Source organism: Ictidomys tridecemlineatus, chromosome 4, assembly GCF_052094955.1.
Source record: "Ictidomys tridecemlineatus isolate mIctTri1 chromosome 4, mIctTri1.hap1, whole genome shotgun sequence".
In the NCBI taxonomy this organism is placed as follows: domain Eukaryota; kingdom Metazoa; phylum Chordata; class Mammalia; order Rodentia; family Sciuridae; genus Ictidomys; species Ictidomys tridecemlineatus.
The window spans coordinates 174,090,611-174,111,921 of NC_135480.1; the positions used below are offsets into that span (position 1 = coordinate 174,090,611).

The window sequence follows — 21,311 nt, forward strand, 5'->3', positions numbered from 1 at the left end:
AAGAGTTTTGGAGAGATTTTATCACTAGTATTGTTTATAAAAGCAAACACTAATTTCATGGACATAGTTCCACAAAGCTCAGTTATAAAGTCTGTTTTCAGTATCTTAAGTTGCATAGTTTTTTAAGAAGAAAGTTTAAAATTCTTGAGGGGGAAAATGTATTTTCTAGGAAATATAAAGTATAAAAATAAATAGTTATTTCCACTGTATCCATGGCTGTTGATTTAATCTGGAACTATAAAGACTCCTTCCAGGTTGGATTTAAGTTTAGTTTGAGTTTTTGGAGAATAATGGAGAGTTGTGAAATTGCATACAAAAAATATCATGCAACCAAATGAGCTTTTATTTAATTAATCTAGAATAACATGATTTTTATATAATTTGAGGTTTGACAACAGAAATTAAACTTTGTTGGATGTTATTAACCAAAGTATTTCTGGTATTGAGAAGCGTTAATAAAAGGTCAGCCTTACCCTGAAAGATTTTTTAGTGACCACTTTGATTTTGTTTCTGGACTTCATGTTTGATCTTGTTCTGTTTCCTAAATAAATGCTAGTATATGTTAGATTTATAAAAGAACACAGTGAGCTGATAAGTCCTTGGTCTGTAGGCCTTTGGTGTGTAGAAATACAGGAACCAGGCCATCTCCAACCTAAATGAAAGAAAAGTGAGCTGTCTTATGAATTCATTGTTTTGTGTTAGACATGTGGCTTTTACTGCTATAATCAGCACAGGAAAAGATACTTATTTTAATGTGATCCTTGATGTGTTAAGCCTTTGTGTTTCTCAAACAACAAATTACAAAACTTTAAATAAATTGCTGTTTTGGGTAGTATAATAAGGATAGACTTCTGATGGTCAAGTTATTTTTGTAATGCTTGTTTTTTTTCTTTTTAAAAGGAATATGTTTGACCATATTGTTGTCTTTGTAGCCTGAAATATAATTTTCAGCAAGTTAACAGCTTGACTTCTTTTTAGACACAAATGCATCAGCAAACTTGGGTTTCTTGAAATCTCTTGATAAGCCAGGTATGGTGAAGCACACCTGTAATCCCATCTACTCAGGAGGCTTAGACAGGAGGATCACAAGTTCAAGGTCAGCCTCAGCACTTAGTGAGACCCTGTCTCAAAAAATAAAAAGGGTTGGGAGATTGAGTGCCCTGGGATCATCAATCTCCAATGCTGGTGGAAAAGATCAAAATAAATAAAAGAAATCTCTTGGTATATTTTCCATTGTACCTAACAGTTCTATTATGTACACTATGTTGATATTGAAAAAGCGTGCTTAATTTTTTTTGTTTCTTAGAAAATAAAAGAAACTTAAAAAGCTAGCAATGACAGTGGTAGCAAGTGAAACATTTAAAAATTTTAAAGCTGTTCTTTTTATGATATGGAAAAAAACTATTTGACTCGGTATAATATTAAGAACATATGGATTTCCATTTCTTATTTTTTATTACTGGCAATTTTACTATTCTAATCCTTTCATTAAACAGGTTCTTTGATAACTTTTTTCTTCTTTTCCCTGTCTCTCCTTTTTTCTTTGCCCTACCATTCCTCCAATTTTAACCCCTTAGGCAAGGCTCACAGGCTAAATATGACAAAATTAGGATTATTTCAGCTTTCTCTGATGTTGACTATGAAGAACAAGAAGATAAATATGAGGAGATAGAAGGGAAAATATCACAAGACATTTTAGAAAATGATAACCAAAAGGAAACAGTGGTAAAAGAAAGTCAAAATCTTTCAAAAACTGATAAATACTATAGTCAACCAAAACAACCAAAGTACAATAGTTGGAAGAAGACACCATCTCAGAACCAACAGACAGAATTCCCTACAGTCCTTAATTTTGACCATAAGTTTGAAACATCTGTATTCTCCAGATATCCTCAGAATTATGATACAATAGATAGGAGAAGAAAAAAGAAACCCTTGTCTAGTAATATTGAAGATAGTAAAAGAAGGCTCTATGATGATAAATCTAAGATATATAAATCTGAGATATATCCTGATGCTGAAAATTATAACTGTTGTCACACTGAAAAGAAGAAACAGAATTTCTCAGTTTTACATCCCTACAAAAATGGATTTGTGGTTAAGAGTGGCACATGGACCACCAAGTTGGGAAGTTGTGATTATGATCTGCCATGTTGTTTAAGGGACTGTGAAAAGTCATCTGGCTCAAACCATGTAATTAATTTAACTCCCCTAGATATTATTGAAGATTCTACTAGCAGTACTTCTGAAGAACTCCTGGGCTCCCCCATTTCTGATGAGCAGGAAGATTTACTGTCATCAACATGGCATCCATCCAGTGTCCATCATATTGGAGACTTTTCTGATGAATATTATGTGGAGAACCCAGCATTGCAATTACAAAGCATAAATTGTGATGCAAATACAGTTGGGTGCTCTATGGGACAGATGACCCCTTCTAATGAGGAATCTAAAGAGGACTATGTAGATACAATGGATGAGCTTCAGTGTTTAGTAGAAACAGTATCAGAATATTTAGCAGAGAAGGAAGAGGAGATTAATAGATTTGGTCCCCTTTCAAAAACAAAAAAAACAGATAAACAAAATAGTACAATTGATGATGCAAAACAGAAAATGCCTAAGGATCAAATACCACCTTTAACTATTACCAAGGATGACAAGGACAAAACCCTTTCTTTCCCTGAGCTGAATGGAGTAAAATGTGCTGTTGGTTCTTTATTCAGTTCACTCACAGGAAAGGTGGGTTCTGGCACAAAGCATTTAACAAACTCTGTGGAAAAACTGGTTTATATAGTTCCAGAGAAAACAGAGACTGTTAATCAAACAGAGACAATTAATTTGGAATCTGGACCCAGTGCCAACTCAGTGTTGGAGAAGGATCTTTCCATGCAGTCTTCATTATTCTCTCAAACAGTTGATGATAAGAACGAACATGGCAGAACTTCTGGAAATGAGCACATGGGCAATAAGATGGGGAATCTAAGCTTTGAGAATGTAATAGAAACTACTGAAAGGGACTCAGTTCCACAAAGCTCAGTTATAAAGTCTGTTTTCAGCATGTTAAATCCACTAAAAATCTTTTCAGAAAAAGAGGAAACTAAAAAAGATGATCAGAGTAAAGAACTGAGGAGAGAAAGCTTTGTTGGATGTGGTACAGAGTCAAATCAAAGGGAGGACACCCTTGACAATCACAGTGGTAGCATCACTGCTTTAAATAGGAGGGAAGGAGAAACCAGAGACCAGTTCCAAATGCAAGCAAGTGAAGATTTGTGGTCCTCCCAAGTGGCCAACGAACCTTCAAGTTCAGCTAGTTGTGCAAGTAAGAAAGATGAGAATCTGTTTGAAAGAAAAACCTGTGTAGATTTGTCTCTGTTACCAGATCACCCAAAAATATGTGCCAAAGATAAGCCAGGACACATTTGTGTGTCTGGCAGTAGACCTGCAAATAAAGAGGCTTCTTCAAAGCTGTTAGAGAAGGACAAAGTTACTGGTGATGACGATTTCCTTGAGCCACTCAGAAAATCCTTTAGCCAGTTTTTGTTCACTTCTCCTGAGCCTTGTTCAAAGGAAACTTTGTCAGAATCTATGAAAATTGACCAGGTGAAAGAAGATGGCTGGGAAAGCAGCCCTAAGAAAGATGGACATTCCTTTTCCTTTAGTGGAAAATTACATATTCCATTTTTCAAAGTTCTTAGCCATTCTGAAAAGCAGCAGGATTTAAAAGAGAAAGGAAGCATTTTTCCTTTGTTTAAATTTCCTTTCACTGATAGTCATAAAGTTGTTAATGACCAGAGTTTTCATGACTCGGCAGTAACCACAGATAAAGAGATCCAAAGAAATTACCAGGAAGAGGCCAAACTTAGTTCAGTAAAATCTAACTCACTTCCAAATGTACATAACAATCTGGAGAAATTTGGTAGTACAGAGGAATTTAATAAGAATGATCAAGTACATTGTTCTAAAGATATCAACCTTAGTTCAATAAGGTCTAGCTCAGTTCCAAATATTCATAATGATCTAGGGAAATTTGGCAGTACAGAGAAATTTAATAAGAATGAGCAGATACATTGTTCTGAAGATGCCAAACTAAATATAATAAATGCTGATTCAGCCTCAAATATTATTAACAATTTTGGGAAATTTGGGAGTATAGAAGAATTAAATCCAAATGACCATACAGCAGTAAAGAGTTATGAAAGTGGTGCCTTACCTATCCCTGGAGTTGTGTCCCCAAAACATAAAACTTCAGATCTTTCAGGAGAAGGTAAGAATTTTACACAAGTGACATTTTCAACAGTATCTTCATTAGAGTTTAGTTCTACCATTTCAAAATCCACAGTGATTAATGAAGACAAAGTTATAGAAAATACTTCCAAAAAACAAACACAAGGGGGCCTCCTTTCTGGCCTACTTAACAGGTTTTCTTCTGAAAACTTGTCTAATCAACAAGAATTAAATTCAAAAAACAATGATTCCTCTCATAAGAATAGTACTCCAAGTTTATTACTCTCTGGATTATTTAACTTGATATCTAATAGCAGTACGAGTGATTGTAAAGCAGATGAAGCAAAGTTTATGTCTTTAGGTGACATTAAAAGTTTGGATGGAAATAAACATTTATCCTTAGATAAGAGCCCTGCTACTTCATGTGTGACTTCTGAGAACAAGATAAACCGGGTTGAAAACCATGAAACTTCAGGCTTCATAAAAAGCTTTTTATCATTATCAAAAGAAAACATACCAGCATCTGATGCTTGGGTTAATAATCATTATTGCCCTCCTCCATGCAAAACCCAGCAAAATGAAAAGCATTGCCCCACTTCTGAGAACATAGTATTTCAAAGTGCTGCCAGTTCTGAACAGGGCCTCTTAGAGAAATCTTTGATTGAGAGGCCGACACCAAACCATATTCTTGAGGCAAAATCACGTGAAAAATTAAACACAGTAAATTCACCTGTATTAAATCCTAACATTTTTAATAAATCAAATCATTATCAGACTTTCGAAGGCATGAGCAATCCTTTCTATTTTGAATGGGACTCTGATATCAAAGATCTCTCTAAAAATTCCAGAAAACCTCAGCCAGTTTATTATATGTTGAATCAAAATACATTTCCATCAGCGGATGTTTTCTTTTGGCCTGACTCACAAAACCCAGTAATAAATTTTTGCCAGAAAGATCAAAATTCAAAAATCTTGGAGTGGAGAACAAATCCAAACAGTGTCATTTGGTGTGACTTACCATATGAATCATCCGACCAGTTAGCATTTAATGAAGATTACTTATTAAGAGGTGATATGTGGGCAGCTAACTCATTATATGGAAATTCTGTGTACCTTCCAATTAATAAGATGAAGAATTCACTAGAAGACTTGCCTATTGACTTAAGTTATTCTTCACATGAGAAAACTTCATGCTCCCTAGTTGATCAAGAATCATTAAGCATGGATAGAAACCTTATTTTTTCAGGTTTTGGTTATGAATATCAGGAATGGTTGTCATGTCTTGAAAATGGAGTCTGGTGGCCCTCAGAGAATGGGGATTATGGATATTATATGTTCCATGATAGTCAATATATCTATTCTCTCCTTACTGACTCTACTGGGCAGTATGTATATTTATATATACCAGATTATTCTTATGAAGAGTATTTGAATTATGATTTACAGACAAATTATCTATCAAGTATTACGTTAGATGACAGCATTATTTCTGCCCATAATCTTAAAGTAATTGACAAGGAAGATGAAATATTGTGGTATGTTGAAGAACAACCAATTGATGACCCTGTTGATTTATCTGTAGCTTTGCCAAGAAGGGAGGGACCATTGTATCTAAATTTAGAAACCTTTTCACAAGCATTTGAACAGTCAAGTTTAATCCAGAAGGATCAGCCATTGGATTTTTCAGTCTATAATCCTCAGAAGTTTAAAGGAGATCTTTTATCTTCCAAAGAAAGGCCCTGTGGCTCTGAATGTACGCTGGATCTCAGAAATCAGCCCCAAACTATTAGTAATCATGTCTTGAACAGAAGTCAAGTTACAGCAAGAGGTGAGAACCAGCCTCTAGCTAAAGATTCTTCAGTTCACCTTTCCAGTTTCCAGTGGCTTCCATCATTTTCTGATGAAGCTTCCTCTTCAGTTCATCCTGAAAATTTGACTAAAGGCTTGCAGCAAGCAGAAGAGACACCATCAGTGAACAAAGTGACTCCATTATTTTCTGTTTGGGATGCCTTGGTTGAAAGTACTTTGAATTTTGATAAAAGTGAATCTCCAGAGGCTTTAGTCATGCATAAAATGGATCAGCAGTCAAAACTGGCAGAACTTACAAGTGATGGTCTTCATCCATTAATTTTGAGTAAGCAATTGAAGAGTAACTCCCAAAAGGAGGAAGAAAATCAACTTAAGTATTCAGAGAAACTGACAGTATCCAATGTTCAGCAGCGAGACTTTACTAAAAATATAAGGCAAGAATTCCCCTTAAATAAAAGTATTCCTGTGAAAAAACAAAGTTTGTTAAAATCTGATTATCAAGTAAGTCCAACATTATCTCAGGCTAAATCAAGTAAAGAAGATGATAAAATCATTACAGCTGATTCTGTTTCAGATACTCCTGTACCACAGTTTAGTAGGGATGAGCACAAAAGGTGTGATCTTCCTCAGCAACAGTCTTCCAAAGAGCCTGAGAAAACATTATTTAAAAGTGCATTGAAGCTCTTTGGTCGAGAAGAATCTTCAGCAGGAACAATGGCAAATGAAAAACAGGCATCTAGATTTTTGAACCTCTTTAAAACCCAGGCGAATAAAGAAGAATCATCAAACTTGGAAAAGAGTGATGGTGATAAAAATGTAAAGACATCATCTCAGGAAAAGAAAGAATCTTCTAGTGTTTCACATATTTTTGGTACCCTTGGGGAATTCTTTAAAACCAATGTATCTCCCATACAAACAACTGAAAATATGCCTCTTTCTTCAGCAAATGATAAGGATGAGGTCAAGTCAAGTCTTAATTCTGTACAGCTAAATAGTCAAGGTATTGGGAACTTAGAAACTCCTGCAGCAGTTTATGTTGAAGGGAAGATTAGAGGTAGAAGTCTGAACAAACAGGCTACCATTGATGACAGTTGGCTAAGGGAACCATCAATGAAGGAAACCCAGGATAGTTTAAACGAAAAAGAAAAACCCTTCAGAGACCACCTAATCCAGCAGTCAATAGAACCATCTTTCTCAACAAGTTGTCTCAAAGACTCTCCTAGAGATTCTTCAAAAGAAATTAGTGACATGTCCACAGTGACAGAAGGTCCAAAAAGTAGTAAAATTCCTTTTGATATTCTGAGCAGAAGAAAATCAAATGAACTAGATCATCTTCCTGGTAAAGACTGGAGTTTTTCAACTGCTACAACATCTCCATCTCAACCAGAACCACCAATCAGAAAGAGTATATTTTCTTTCTTGAATAGATCTGAAAAATCTGAGAACAGAGCCTCTACTGCTTTACCAAGAGCTAGATCTCAAGCAGAAGGGCTATTCACACTTCCTTCCTTTTTTTCCACTACTAACTCAAGCATCAAGGATACCTCTTGTAAGAAGAGCTCTAGTTTCAGTTTCTTCAGCTTGTCCTTTTTGGATGAAAAGCAGCAGACTCCTGTTGCTCCAGTGACTACCCAGCCCTATAAGAAGCCAAGTGTTTTTGTAGACACTGTTGTCTCAATGACTAGGGAAGGTTCTAGTGATCATAGAGACAGCATAGCTCAAGAAGTAGTTCATAAACAACAATTGGCCCCTTGTATTTCCACTAGCAACACCACTGAGATTACCTCCGTGGCAGATGAGTTCAGTGTAGAGAAAACACAGGGAAAACTGAGTTCCAGTAATGAACCAGAGATATCTTTAGATTTTCAGGTGGATCAGGTACAAAAAGACACTGTTCCTCCTCCATCAGGATTTCAGTCACATGCTGAAATGTTCTTCATTGACCCAGAAACCCTTGAAGTAACAACTCCCCAGAAAGAAGAGGCTTTGAGCCAGAAAGCCTTCGCTGGTGACTCTCTGGCCAAGTCTTTTTCTTATGATAACCATTTGAATGAAAAACTCAATGATTTAGATGCTTGTACTGAATGCCAAAATGAAACATTTACTACAGACCCATTGAACTTACCATTAGAAATGGTCTCTGATGAAGTCTCACCCCAAATCAAGGAGCCAGCTGCTGCTTCTTCAGACCCTGGGTTTGCAGGGCACCTCCAGAACAGAGATGCAGATAAAAAGGAGGACAAATCAATGCTAGACTCTAAAGTAGAAATGCTTTCAGGGTTTATGACCAAAGTTAAATCTTTCTCTGGGTGCTTAATTGAACCTCCTAAAACTTTTTCTGGACTTTTCTCTTCTCCTAAATCTCCAAAGAAAAACTCCTTTCTCTCTTTTTCTTCTAATGCATCATCTCAGCCTCTCAAAGGTGAGCTGTTTGGAATTTTCAAAAGTTCCAAACCAGAAACATATAAACAAGAATCATCTGTTGCTACTTCATGGCTTCAGAATGGTTGTTCCAGAGAGGCTGTGGGATCCATACCTCCAGAAAGTTTGCATAGAGCTGCCTCTGCAGGACTCAATTCAGATTCTACTCTCAGTGACTGTAGAATGACTGTGGTTAGTACAAAGTCAGAATTAGATGGCTTGACAGACGACTCTAAACTAACAACCAAAACGGAAAAAAATAATGTTCTTGAAAATGTTTCAGAACCCCAAGGTTTTGAAACAGTTGCTACATCTTCTGTCTCAGAGGATGATATGAGGCAAGGAGTATTGTCTTTAAGTGATGGAGGAGACATGGGAATGCAGCAGGGTACAGACACAGAGGCATCATTAGAAGCAGAGCATATTCTGCTACTAACACAGTTGCATACAGATCCTGCCTGGATTACTGAAGAGCTTCCTCCTCCAACTCAACCACCTCTTCTTGAGCCAGAGCTAGCTATTCAGACTGCCTCTACAAACCAAAACATCTTGGAAGTGCAGGCAACCAATTCACTAGAAACCAATACTACACTGTTTGATGAGGGAAATGTCAATGAGAACACCACGTCAGAAACCCAAGGGGATATTTTTCATCCTCTGCAGGAAGAACCTGTGCTTTATGCCAAAGAAGTTTGTGGGGTACTTAATGCCCAGGAAGATCCACCTGCAGTCCCTCAGGAAATGGAGCAGCCAAGACCTCTTTTTGAGATCCCAAACATGACCAACTGGCCAAAGCTTCGCTTCCCATCCTCTACTACTGACCGTGGGAAGACACTGAGCTCTTTCTTTTCCTCACCTTCTCCCTCTGGCAACAAAGCAGTAGAGAGTGGTTTAATGTCTGGTTTTAAGAAGTTATCAACTCTATTTGAGGGAGGTAATAAAGGAAGTGTACCGCCAAGTAATTCAAAACTAGGGTTTGGAAAGAAACTGGATCTTTCATTTTCATGGCCCAAAGAGAACAAAGGGGACTCTGAACATGTTCCTGGAGAATCCTCCCCTCCAATTTTGATTATCAGCAATGATCTTAACTCCAGTGAGGCCAGCAAAGCTTCAGAGTCTTCTCAAATACCTGTAGCCAGTGCTCAGCCAGATGAGGTCTTAACTCAGTCCTCTGGGACCTCTGAGCAGCTAGATGCCAGGCCCAGTGTCTCTGTTCACGGATTGTCAGGGCCTGAAGAAGTAAAAACCCAGCTGGAAATCTCAGCATCTGGAGAACTTGGAGGTGCCCAAGGCAATCGTTCCACCTGTCCTTCATGGAAACCTGAGGAAGAACACTCTACTGTCTTTGAGCTGCCTAATCAGCCAGAAAAACAAGAAGAGGAGGTGTTGCCTGCTAGTATCTCAGCATCTGGAGAACTTGGAGGTGCCCAAGGCAGTCTCTCTGGCTCCACTTGTCCTTCAGGGAAACCAGAAGAAGAACACTGCACTGTCTCTGAGCTGCCTAATCAGCCAGGAAAACAAGAAGAGGAGGTGTTACCTGCTAGTACTGACTGTGTTTCAAGTGAACAGCGACCACTCACTCTAGATGACATTAAGGAACCAATGACCAACAAAAGGCCTGTTCTCAACTCAAGCATCATAAATGGTTTTAAGGAATTGACCATTTATGATGCAGATGACTTAGTGTTAGATTATGTTAGTTTGCTGTTTATCCTTTCTGTGTCTTTCCTAACACCTGTGCTTCACATTTATTAGGGGTTAGTGATAAGAACTAACACATTGGTATTTTCATTCTCTCCCTTCTCTCTAATGTCAAATGTAATCCATTTGTTGGAACAAGGAGCTTCTTGATTAAAGGAAAGGCTGAGCCCTGAGATTTACTCACTCTGGTTTGCTCTTCTTTATATAATGTGGAATGGAGAAAGGGAGGGCAGGAAGAGGGAGCAAGTATTTAAGGGGCATATATTAATTACAACTATGTAATAGAGTTGGATTCTTCCTTGGTTTGGTCTTAGGCACTTACATCTTATACTACATAGGGAGAAACCTAATTTGCTTTGGTTTTCCACATCTTCTAAGATGCTTCCTCCAGTGGCCATAAGGATATTAGGTAAAATACAAAAAAAAAAGACTTAGAACAATCTATATTCTATTCAACATGGATTTGAATAGCTTTTTGTCAGGTATCAATCTCTGATACCAAGGTTTCATAATGCTCTATACTGAAAAACTACAGCAAGGGGTAGCCCAAGTTACTATGAGACTTTACTCATCAGACATTATTCTCTGCTTTGAACCACCTTGAGGCTGAAAGTGCTTTGGTAAAGTCTTGCAGGAGCTCAGCTATCCAAAATTATAGTTCTTCAATAATACCAAACAGTGTAGTTTAAGAGTGCTACCTTGGGGGGAAAAGACTTTATGATTAAAAAGAAGGATAATAATCATAATAAGAACGCTACCTTGACCTTTGACCCAAACATGTCCAGAAGAGCTGGTCAAGGGTTTTAGAGATTGGGCAGGGCATGGTACACGTGTGTGCATGTATATGTGCATTGGGGACTACTCAGAACAGTGACTTATTACTATTCTGCTGACATGTGATGCAAATAGGAAATCAGCCTAAAAACAGCAGGTAATTGAGAGGAACCGTAAGGAAAATATCACTGGAAAAAAAGAAATCAATGATTTCTCTTAATTTAACCAAGGATAAATAAATTTAAGCCCTTTAGTTAAAGGCTTGACTCTGTCACAAGAAAATTCCTGTTTTGTTTTGTTTTGGTTTTTTTTTTTTTTTTTTTTTTGGCATGGAAGCTTTCCAACAGGATACCAGTAATAAAATGAGGACTCCTGACTTGGGATGCAGATAACATCAAGTCCCTCTGTCTTTATTAGGGCTGACTCCTTTAGATGATAGGACTATTAGGCTCAAGGGAGTATCATGGATACTGCCCTTCTTTCCACTGCTGTGCCATTTTCACCACTTTCCCTACCACAACTAACTCTCATTGTGGGGGGACAGATTTTTTTCTCAACATGGGAATTCAGGTGTTTGAGAGAGCGTTGGGCTAACCTTATTTCAGATATGGAGATGCATTAATATGACTATGACCCAGAAGGGTTAGATTTGTCTACTTTATCCATAACTGATTCTTTCCCTGAGAGAAACTGATATACAAAGGAGAAGTTTATCTTTGGGATACTTCTGTGTCCCAGGGGTATAGTTATACTGTAGCATTTATGTGGATGAGAACACTCCTTTGTGGAATTTCTTGGTCTTGGCCTCTATCTCCCAAAGGCTTCCATTAACTCATCCTACAAATGTCTAAGAGGTAATTGAAGGAACATGTTCCTTCTTATTTGATTATGCTATGATATAGGCGTACACATTTATAATTGTGGAGAAATAAATAAGAGCTTTATTTTATTAAATAATAGAAAAAGTAGATTCATTCACTCCACTATGTGGAAATTAGCGAACTTTAATCACAGCCACTGGACAAGTTTATCCAGAAGACTAAAGAATTTTAGGGATAGGCAGTAGTCATTTTACTATTTCTATTGAAAAATAGCATGTTAAGATAAACTGTTCTTAAAGGGTAGGTGTAGGGCTGAAGTTAAATGCTGTGGGAGAACCCAGCACATTGCTTTTTCCCTATTGTGATTCTGCTTAATAGAGATTAGTTTTCTAGATTAGGATGTTTGGTCCTCTCTTCCTAGGAACCTCCTGTTTGTGGTTATTGCCCTTGTTGTAATGTTTATTTCCTGAATTTATCTATACTTGTACCCTGGTCCCTAGTTTGCATTTATTTACTCATCTGTCTTCTTTTAAATCTTACAGCCCCACCAGCAGTAGTAGGTATGGCTCCTCCTGTAATGTGAGTCAAGGAAGCTCTCAGCTGAGTGAACTAGACCAATATCACGAACAAGATGATGATCGTCGGGAGAGGGATTCAATTCATTCCTGCCACAGTTCTGGTAGTCTCTCCAGAGATGGCCAGGCTGTCTTTGGAGAACAAGAAAAAGCCTTGGAAGTTACAGGTGAAACAGAGAAGGGGAGAGCTTGTGAACCCAAAGAGATGAGAGAAGATGCCATAGCCCATCCTCCCCCAGATCTGGTGCTACACAAGGACCATGTCCTACACCCCCAGGAGAGGTAGGTGATGACTGTCCCACATGCTTCCTCAGTACCTGCCCTGTGGTATTACTGAATATAAGAGTTTTTCATTTGTTTCTTTGCAGCTGGGTATGGTGGGGTGCAAGACATCCATGCTGAAATTTGCACTGCTTCTTTTCATTTTTTGGTAGAATTCCTAAGATATTTGGGAGATCTCTGAAGTCAGAACACTGAGTTCTCTGGAGTTAGTGAGCTGCAGTCTGCTAAGGCTTCTTGTATCTGCTGTTCTTGATCCTGCATATGGCAGTTTCTGAGTCTAAAACCCCACCTGAGTCCTGCATTCAGTGGGGCTACTTTGGGTGCCTTGCTGGTTTCCTAGTCTATTGATGTTTTAACTTCTTTTGTAAACAGTATTGTTGTTTTTTTTATGCTTCCTGAGAAAAACTAGGACAGAATTAAGAATTGATCAAGAGGACAGATTTAACTCACTCCTCTGTTTCCCCTGGGCTTGGCAATGTATTTGGCAATATAAAACCATAAGAAGAAAATTTTAAAATTTGTCACTTTTAATAATCTTTTAATGGAGCTTAATACAGACTTTGAATATTATTACTATTATTGACTTAAATTGGTTAGAGGAGCTGAGGAGGAATCGGAGTATAGCAGGTCTCTCAGTCTAGGCATTATTGATATTCTGGGCCGGCCAGATAATTGTTATAGGAAGCTATTTATGCACGTTAGATGCTATTAACAACCTCCAGTTTTGACTACCACAGTTTCTAAAATAATGATAGAATAAAGTCTGTCACTAAAAAGCCAAAAGCAGTAAATGCCAGTTACCTGGTAAAAGTTAAGAAATTGTTGGGACTTCTCTTCCACCACTAGATTAATGAATGAGTCACATACTTCTCTGAAGACATAAACTTACTATCTCTTGTGGTTCATCTAGTAGGCAAGACACTGGATCACTGAGCTCTGGACCAGCACCAGCCTTCTCACTAGATTGATGTTCCATTGAAAGGCTGGCTCTTTGTGGAGCTGAGATTTGGCAGCTACTTTTCTCAGGGTTGAGCTCTTGGTAGAGAAACAGAAGTGCCCAGAATGAGCACCTATCCTTTTCTTCAGGTTTTGTCTTCTCGGGTTCTCTCTGTGCATGTGAAGCCCAGTTCTACAAATGTTTTAGAATAGTTGACTCATTTAGATGACTTCAGAGTCTAACATGTTTTTTGCATGTACGGGTAGTGAATGTTTGTCTTCTGCCTTGGCTATAGGCTCCAAAGGAAGGAGGTGAAGCATTAGCACCAAGAATTAACTGTATTCAAGTTAAGAATGTGGCTGATGACTTGTTCTAATATAAAGTAGTGTTTCTCTGATATTTATTGTTCATTTTTTCTGAGGGTGTTCCAGAGGCAGGCAGCTCAAGGATCAAATCATGGAAGGAAAGGGCTGTTATTTATTTATTTATTTATTTGGCACTTTTTATGTAGTTTAGGAATTGGTACATCTTCTAAAATAGTGGAGCAGGAACGGTTTGCAGGAACAAAATTCCTCCCTAAGGAAGCTATGTGGAACCCCCAAAGAAGGTTGGTGGTCTCAAGAAGTAAGTGAGAGGATTATTCCACATATCTCTGACTGGTTTCTGTGGTTGACATTAACTTAGGGCCCTTGCTATTACTTCTAGTGTCATGATTCCTGACTATCCTAATGAGCCACCTCACTGGGTAATTGAAAAAAGGAGAAGCAAAAGTAGGAACAGATGAAAAGCTAAAAAAGAATTGTCATTTTAGAGAGGAATTGTTTTCACATTAAGTATTCAGGACAATGCTGTTTTAGTGGCCTGAATCACTAAACAAGTGTAGGCATGAATACAAATCATTTTATTTTAGATATTTGGAGATCTTGCTTTGAGCCCTGTCCTCTGTAACTCATGTTTTTTTTTTTTCTTGCCCCCAAATATTCTTTTCTTTGATACAAGTTTTCCTGAGGAGAATGCATCTTCACCATTTACCCAAGCCAGAGCACACTGGATCCGAGCAGTGACCAAGGTCCGACTCCAGCTGCAGGAGGTAGGGAATCTGTTCTGATTCTGATTGGGACAATTTTTCTTTTGAAATTGAGAGACATATGGTGCTGGAGAAGTAGTCAGTGATTAGTCATCTTCTTACAGTGTGCTTCTTGGAATGCATGGCAACTAAACCAGAGTCTTAAGATAGGGGAGATGGCCTTAGCTTTTTTCTGTGCTAATTAATGAAAATCAAATAGAGCTAGTGGGTTGAGAGCTTGAAGGTAAAGTTTTATGTTTATTTTCAGTACCATCATCTCTTTGAAGCCACAGATGAGGGTAGGGGACCATTTCAAGGCCTCTTGGATCAGTTCTTCCTTAGCCAGTTCAAATATTACTGGCTGATATTGTGGGGCCAGAAATAGGTTACAGAAATTTTTATGGGTTCACTAATTTAAGGCCCAAAACATCAATACATTAAGATCTGAAAGAGTATAAAAAAGAAAAAATAAAAATAAATATTTTTAAATTTTCTGGGTTATGAGTTTGACATGTCCTTAATCTGTGTGTCAATAGATAGACTCTAGTCTTCAGGCAGAAGGGATAGTTTTAAGTGATGACTTAAAACCTGTCAGTATATAATCTGTAGATAGACTTTCGCATCCTCTGACCCAGATGCTTCAGCTATCAGCATTTCACATTTGCTTTATCTGCTTTTGCTGTATTAGGAATAGTCTTTCTCTAAACTACTTGTGAGAAAGTTGGAAGTATGGTATTTTCTCTTCTAAATGCTCTTGTATTTCCCTGAAAATGAGAGTACTCTCCTGAGTAACCACAATTGAACCATCCAAATCAGGAAAACAATAATATTATAATCAGGACCCTGTGCAAATTTTGCTAACTATTCTGACAGTGTCTCATTTTTCTTTCTGATTCAGAATCTAATCCAGGATGACATGTTGTATTCAGTAGTCATGTCTGGTTTTTTATTTTTAGTTATAGCTAGGCACAATACCTTTATTTTATTTATTTATTTTTATGTGGTGCTGAGGATTGAACCTAGCACCTTGCACGTGCTAGGTGAGTGCTCTACTGCTGAGCCACAACCCCAGCCCTAGTAGTCACCTTTTTAGTCTTCCCTTAGTCTGGAATAGTTCTTCATCTTTTCTATCTTTAACTGTTTAAATGGTACAGGCCTTTCATCTTGTAGCATGTTCTTCAGTTTGGATGCATTCAGTGTTTATTCATGTTCACACTCAGGCCATGCTGTCTCGATTGGAATTACACAAAACCTGTGCTGTGCTCTTATCAGTGCATTGCATCAAGAAGTATAAGATGGCTACCTGTTCTACAATTTGTGATAGCCTTAATCATTTGGTTGAATTTGTACTGTCCTGGTTTCTTCATTGTCAAAAGATCCCTTTTTGGGTTGGGGTTACTGGCTCAGTGGTAGAGCGCTTGCCTAGCACGTGTGAGACACTGGGTTCTATTCTCAACACCACATAAAATTAAATAAAATAAAGATATTGTGTCCACATACATCTAAAAATATTGAAAAAGAGATACCCCTCTTTCCCTTTGTAATGGGTATGTGTTTTGTAGTAAGATCCTCTTAGACTATTGATACCGTGTGCCTCATCAAATCTCTACCTACCACCTTAGTATCCATTGATGACTTTTTTCTGAGGTTGTCACCACTAATGGTGGTTGTCAAGTAGTAACTTTGCTTTCATTATCCTTTCTACATTAATTAGTTGTTGTTCTACTATAAGGAGATTTCATTTTCTCCTGTTAATTTAATTATGTTAGTATGGAATCATGGATTTCTAATTTATGATGAGAGTTGTAATCCATTACTGTCATTTATTTTGATGGTCAAATTGTTCTAGCCTCAAGTTAAAGGATCTTAAGTTTGACCCTTAAGGGAAAAGATAGAATTTTAATAATTATTGAAAAAGTAACTGCTTTGTAGAAAGCATTTTTAATACAGATGTTTGAAATCCTTCTTTCTGTATATATGTGTACATCTGATCCTTTGTTACTCAAAATGAGTGTTACTAATAAAAACTCAAAACTGTGTGGCCTAAAATCTTGGAAAGAGAGTATTAACATATTTTAAATCTTTCTAATGAAAAATTTCAGTGAGGTTTGAAATTGGTAAAATATAAAAAATATTTTGACCCTTTCATAAGAACAGTTGACTGTCATCAGAGAAGATGAAATTTACTAGCCAGATTTCAACAGAATCTTTTAAAAATTGGCATGTAGAAACCAATTATACTTGATGTATTGGTATCCTTCACTATGACAGCCATGAAAATCAATTTATTGAAATAATTAAATGTGAAACCAAACCTTCAAGTCATTCTGCAACTAAATATTATTTTACATTTCTTTCACTGATAAAAATTAATACTGCCAGTATTTTTAGTGACAGCAAATATTTTTATCATTAATATTTTAAAAATTTAAATGATTGTTTTTATGCTTTTCCATTTTAACTTTCATAATGTAATTAACATTAATACAATTTTATGTGTGTATAATTTTTAAATGAATCTACACATATTGAGAGGAATATTGTAAGAAATTTCTGTGGGACAGGGCTGCTCAATCACAACACTGAGGGCCTGATGTAGACCAATATGAGGTAAACTAACATTTAAAGTGAACATTTATAGAGTGAATGTCATTAATACTATTTTTTCAAAATTAATGATCTTGTAATTTTTATTTAAAAGAAAGTAAAGTCATATTCTCCATGTAAAATGAAAACTCGATGAGAAAAATAAAAATATATTGGAACTGATATAATTTAAAATATGACTTTTTCTTTTTGAGAGAATTCAGTCTTTCAAAGGAAAAAAAATATATACCTAAAAATAGTCGCTAAAGCTTGGAAGCAGCTGGAGAAAAGACATAGTTTATCCAGGAGTAACTACAATTGCTACTTAAGTACTATTGCTTCTTGAGTACTGTTGCTACTTAAGCCACTATAGTACTTAAGTACTATTGCTACTTGAGTAAGAGAACAATAGTAAAAGAATTCTTAGCATGGGTAAAGTAACTGGCAGTTGATGAGTCGTGGCCAGCCATAGTTTAAAGCAATTCAGGAATTTGAGCCAGGAGAATTGCAAGGCCAGCTTCAGCAACTTAGTGAGACCCTTTATCAAATTTTAAAAAAGGGTTTGGGATGTCGCTCAGTGGTAAAGCACCTCTAGGTTTGATCCCCAATACCAAGAAAAAGAAGAAGAAGAAAAAAAAGAGGGATCTGATAGAAGCAGAATTGCACCATGTACACTTGAAATGAGATTTGCCAAAGATTGGTTGAGTTTATGAGAACAAACAAAGTAAACATAGCACTAAGGATTTTTCCACCCTAGTAATCGAAGTTCTACCTAGTCATGCCTTTACCCCTCTGCCTAAGATAATAATTTTTGTTAGTTTCTTATCATTATAGAATTTCATTATATAAGCATAAGCAAATATGAATGTTTTCTATTTTACTCCTTTTATATAAAAGGCAGCATATTATATACACTGAGAATATCTTTTTCTTTTTTCCTTAGTAATCTTTTCATATTAGCTCTAAGAGAATTTTCCACTTTTTGAAGCTGTATAATATTCCATTCTATGAATGTACTGCAAGTGTTTAGCAAATCCTTTGTTGATATTCATTTGATTGTTTCCAGTCATTTGATGTAACAAACCATGTTAGAAATGAGAAACCTTTTTGTGTATGTTATTTTGCATGTGTACAAATATATCTGAGGGAAATAGAGATTTGTAATTTTAGTACATATGCTAAATTGCTGCTCATTTTGTCAGTGACTTAAAACAACAAAGGGTTGTTTCTTACCCATGCTACATGTTATATTAAAGAGTTTTGCTTTAAATTGTCTTACCTCTGTAATTTTATGGAGTAGCAAGAAGTACCCAGCACTGGCCAGTCACAATAGTAAAGCAATAGAAAAGATACTAAATAAAAGAGAACATACAAAATGCACTCTGGCTCTTGAAAATTCTGCCTAGAAACTTCATGTCATTTTTGCTCACATTTCCCTTGCTAAAGCATATCCCTAACACCACCTATTAAATTTAGGTGAGTAAATATACCTTCATAGGAAAAAGGATATTTGTGAATGTCCCAAAGATATATAATGCCTTCCATAGGAGGTGTCCTAATGTATACCTTCATAGGAAAAAGGATATTTGTGAATGTCCCAAAGATATATAATGCCTTCCATAGGAGGTGTCCTAATGTATACTCCTAAGAATGATACCATGAAGGTACTTTCTCTTCCATAACCCCCCATTGGAGTGTTTGATCAAACTTTTGCTACTCTATTAGGTGCTAGTGTGTCAGTAGTTTAAATTTGTAGTTTCTATTAGTAAAGTTGAGCATGTTTATATATATATAAAGACTATTAAGTAATTACTTTCTGTGAATGGCCTATTCTTTGCCCATTTTCTGTCAAGTTATTAATATTTTTTCTTACTAATTCTCAGGTGTGTTTTATGTTTTAGGGAAATTAACTCTTTGTTATTATGTGAGTTGCCAGTATTTTTCTCAGTGAACCATTTTGAGGAAATTTTTTATGCTTAATATGAGGCACATTTTCCTAATCCAGAAAAATGAGGAGAATAATAGTATCTTTCTCTTGGCATTATAAATTGTTTAATAAGTCTATGATTTTTTAAAATGTCTCAGTGGCTTTACATTGCCTTTATGATAGAATAAAATCCTTCATGATCCACCTCAGTACAATTCAAAGTGTGATTCATGAATTAGCCCAACCCAGGAACTGTTTGTTTTTAGTCTTTGATGAAATAAATACCCATATTGAAAGTAACCATTTAGAGGCAATTTCATTTGCTATAACATCAATCCTATCAATGGCTCATTGAATAGGATATGGATGAAAAATATCAGACTCTGACATACTGGGAATATAAAGCCAAGTCTTAACCAAGAGTAATTTGAAAAACTGATGTGGATCCTACCTTAACTCTTGCTGCTACCCTGTTTGATGAACACTTCCAACATACATAACTATATTTTTCAAAATTTCTTGGAGACTTTGCATTTGCCTTTCCTACAATTAGAATATTCTTCCTCTTAATTCACCTAATTTTTCATTCACATCTTTAAAAACTCAATCAGATGTCAGGTTTTTGTTTTTGTTTGGAGGGGGCAGTGTTTCCAGATTCTCTCTCTTTTTGTTTAATATGTAGTTTTTTAGTTGTAGGTGGACACAATACCTTTATTTTATTTTTATGTGGTGCTGAGGATTGATCCCAGTGCTTTATGTGTGCCAGGCAAACACTCTACCACTGAGCCATAGCCACAGCCCAATATTTTATTTCTATGTGGTGCTGAGGATCAAACCCAGGGCCTCATGCATGCTAGGCAAGCACTCTGCCACTGAGCCACAACCCCAGCCCTCCAGATTCTCTGAATGCCTTTTCTAGATTGACATTTACCATGATGTAATGTAGTTACTTGTTTACTCATATGCCTGCCTTGCCTTTTTTCTTCTATAAGTTACTTGAATGTCAAACCTATGCTTTTTTTTGCTGGTATTCTAGAGCTTAGTATAGAATGTGGCAAAGAGCATTTAGCCAACCTTTTATAGATACTTAACTATCAAAAAAGGCCCATCATTGTTTCCACAGAAGTTTCTATGTTCTTTTTTATCTTCTCATTAATCCTATTTTTAACATTTCACAATGCCCAAGACTTAAAGCCAACAACAGCAAAATATTAATTATTATCATTATTTGTTTTCTTTTTAAAATTTATAGCTGTGTTTTCTTATGTAATTTATATGAATATAAATTTACTGAATTTGTATCACAATATGAGTGGAATTTTTATTTAGTTTTTATAAACTTTGTTTTGAACTTCAGTTTACTCTTCAGTATTTTTGAAAACATTTAATGATTATTAATAGATTACTAATATTCCATTTCATAAACGTCCCCTAACAGTTATTCTTTATTATAGATGTTATAATAAGCATGATCATATGTAAATCTATTTTATTTCTGATTATTTCTTTAGCTTTCTTAAAATGGAATTCAAATAAATTATTGAGTTAAAGAGCATATTCTTTTAAAAAACTTCTGATGAGAAGCCAACCCTGTTGGCACATACCTGTAATCCCAGCAACTCAGGAGGTTGAGGCAGAAGGATAACAAATTCAAAGGCCATACCGGGCAACTTAGTAAGACCCTGGCTCAAAATAAAGTAAAAAGGGCTGGGAGAGTAGCTTAGTGTTAAAATGCCTCAATTGCCATTTTCACAAGAGGAAAAAATAAATAAATGATACTCTTGATGAACTTCTGAATTTATTTTGGAAAAAAAGTTTTCCAGTTTGTGCTTTCAGTATTTGAATGTACTGTACCAAAATTATTATTTTAGAAAATATTTGTCAGTTTGACCAAAGAATAGTATCCCATTATTTTAATTTATATTTCTCATTATTTGTGGTTTTAGTATTTACCATATGTTTATAGTTATTTATACTTACTTAGCTGATATTGCATTAAATAGACTTTGAGGAAGTACCATAGAAACCTAGCTACACTTACGTCATTCCTATAAGACTGTCAGCAACTTGAGGGAAGAAATTCTATAGGGTCATGTCTATCCTCTGACTGAGTACCTGGCCATATGCACTTAATAAATATTTAATGACATTGCTAATGCTGATGAGGTAGTAATGTTGGAAGTGTGAG

At 36.2% G+C, this 21,311-nt stretch overlaps 1 protein-coding gene across 27 annotated transcripts in view; it reads left to right on the forward strand.

The window, feature by feature from the left end:
• Nucleotides 1-21,311, forward strand: part of Unc13b (unc-13 homolog B) — a 197,976-nt gene that overhangs the window by 102,456 nt on the left and 74,209 nt on the right. For 21 of the 27 annotated variants that reach the window (XR_013438171.1, XR_013438172.1, XR_013438169.1 and 18 more), the window contains 3 exons: nucleotides 1,578-10,070; nucleotides 12,293-12,607; nucleotides 14,544-14,634. Coding sequence is in view for 23 of the 27 variants with exons in the window: in XM_078047788.1 (XP_077903914.1) it covers nucleotides 1,578-10,070; nucleotides 12,293-12,607; nucleotides 14,544-14,634 (8,899 nt within the window). In the remaining 4 variants the exon portion in view is untranslated. The remainder of the gene's footprint in view (nucleotides 1-1,577; nucleotides 10,071-12,292; nucleotides 12,608-14,543; nucleotides 14,635-21,311) is intronic. The other 6 variants (XM_078047790.1, XM_078047796.1, XM_078047791.1 and 3 more) reach the window with 1 other exon arrangement.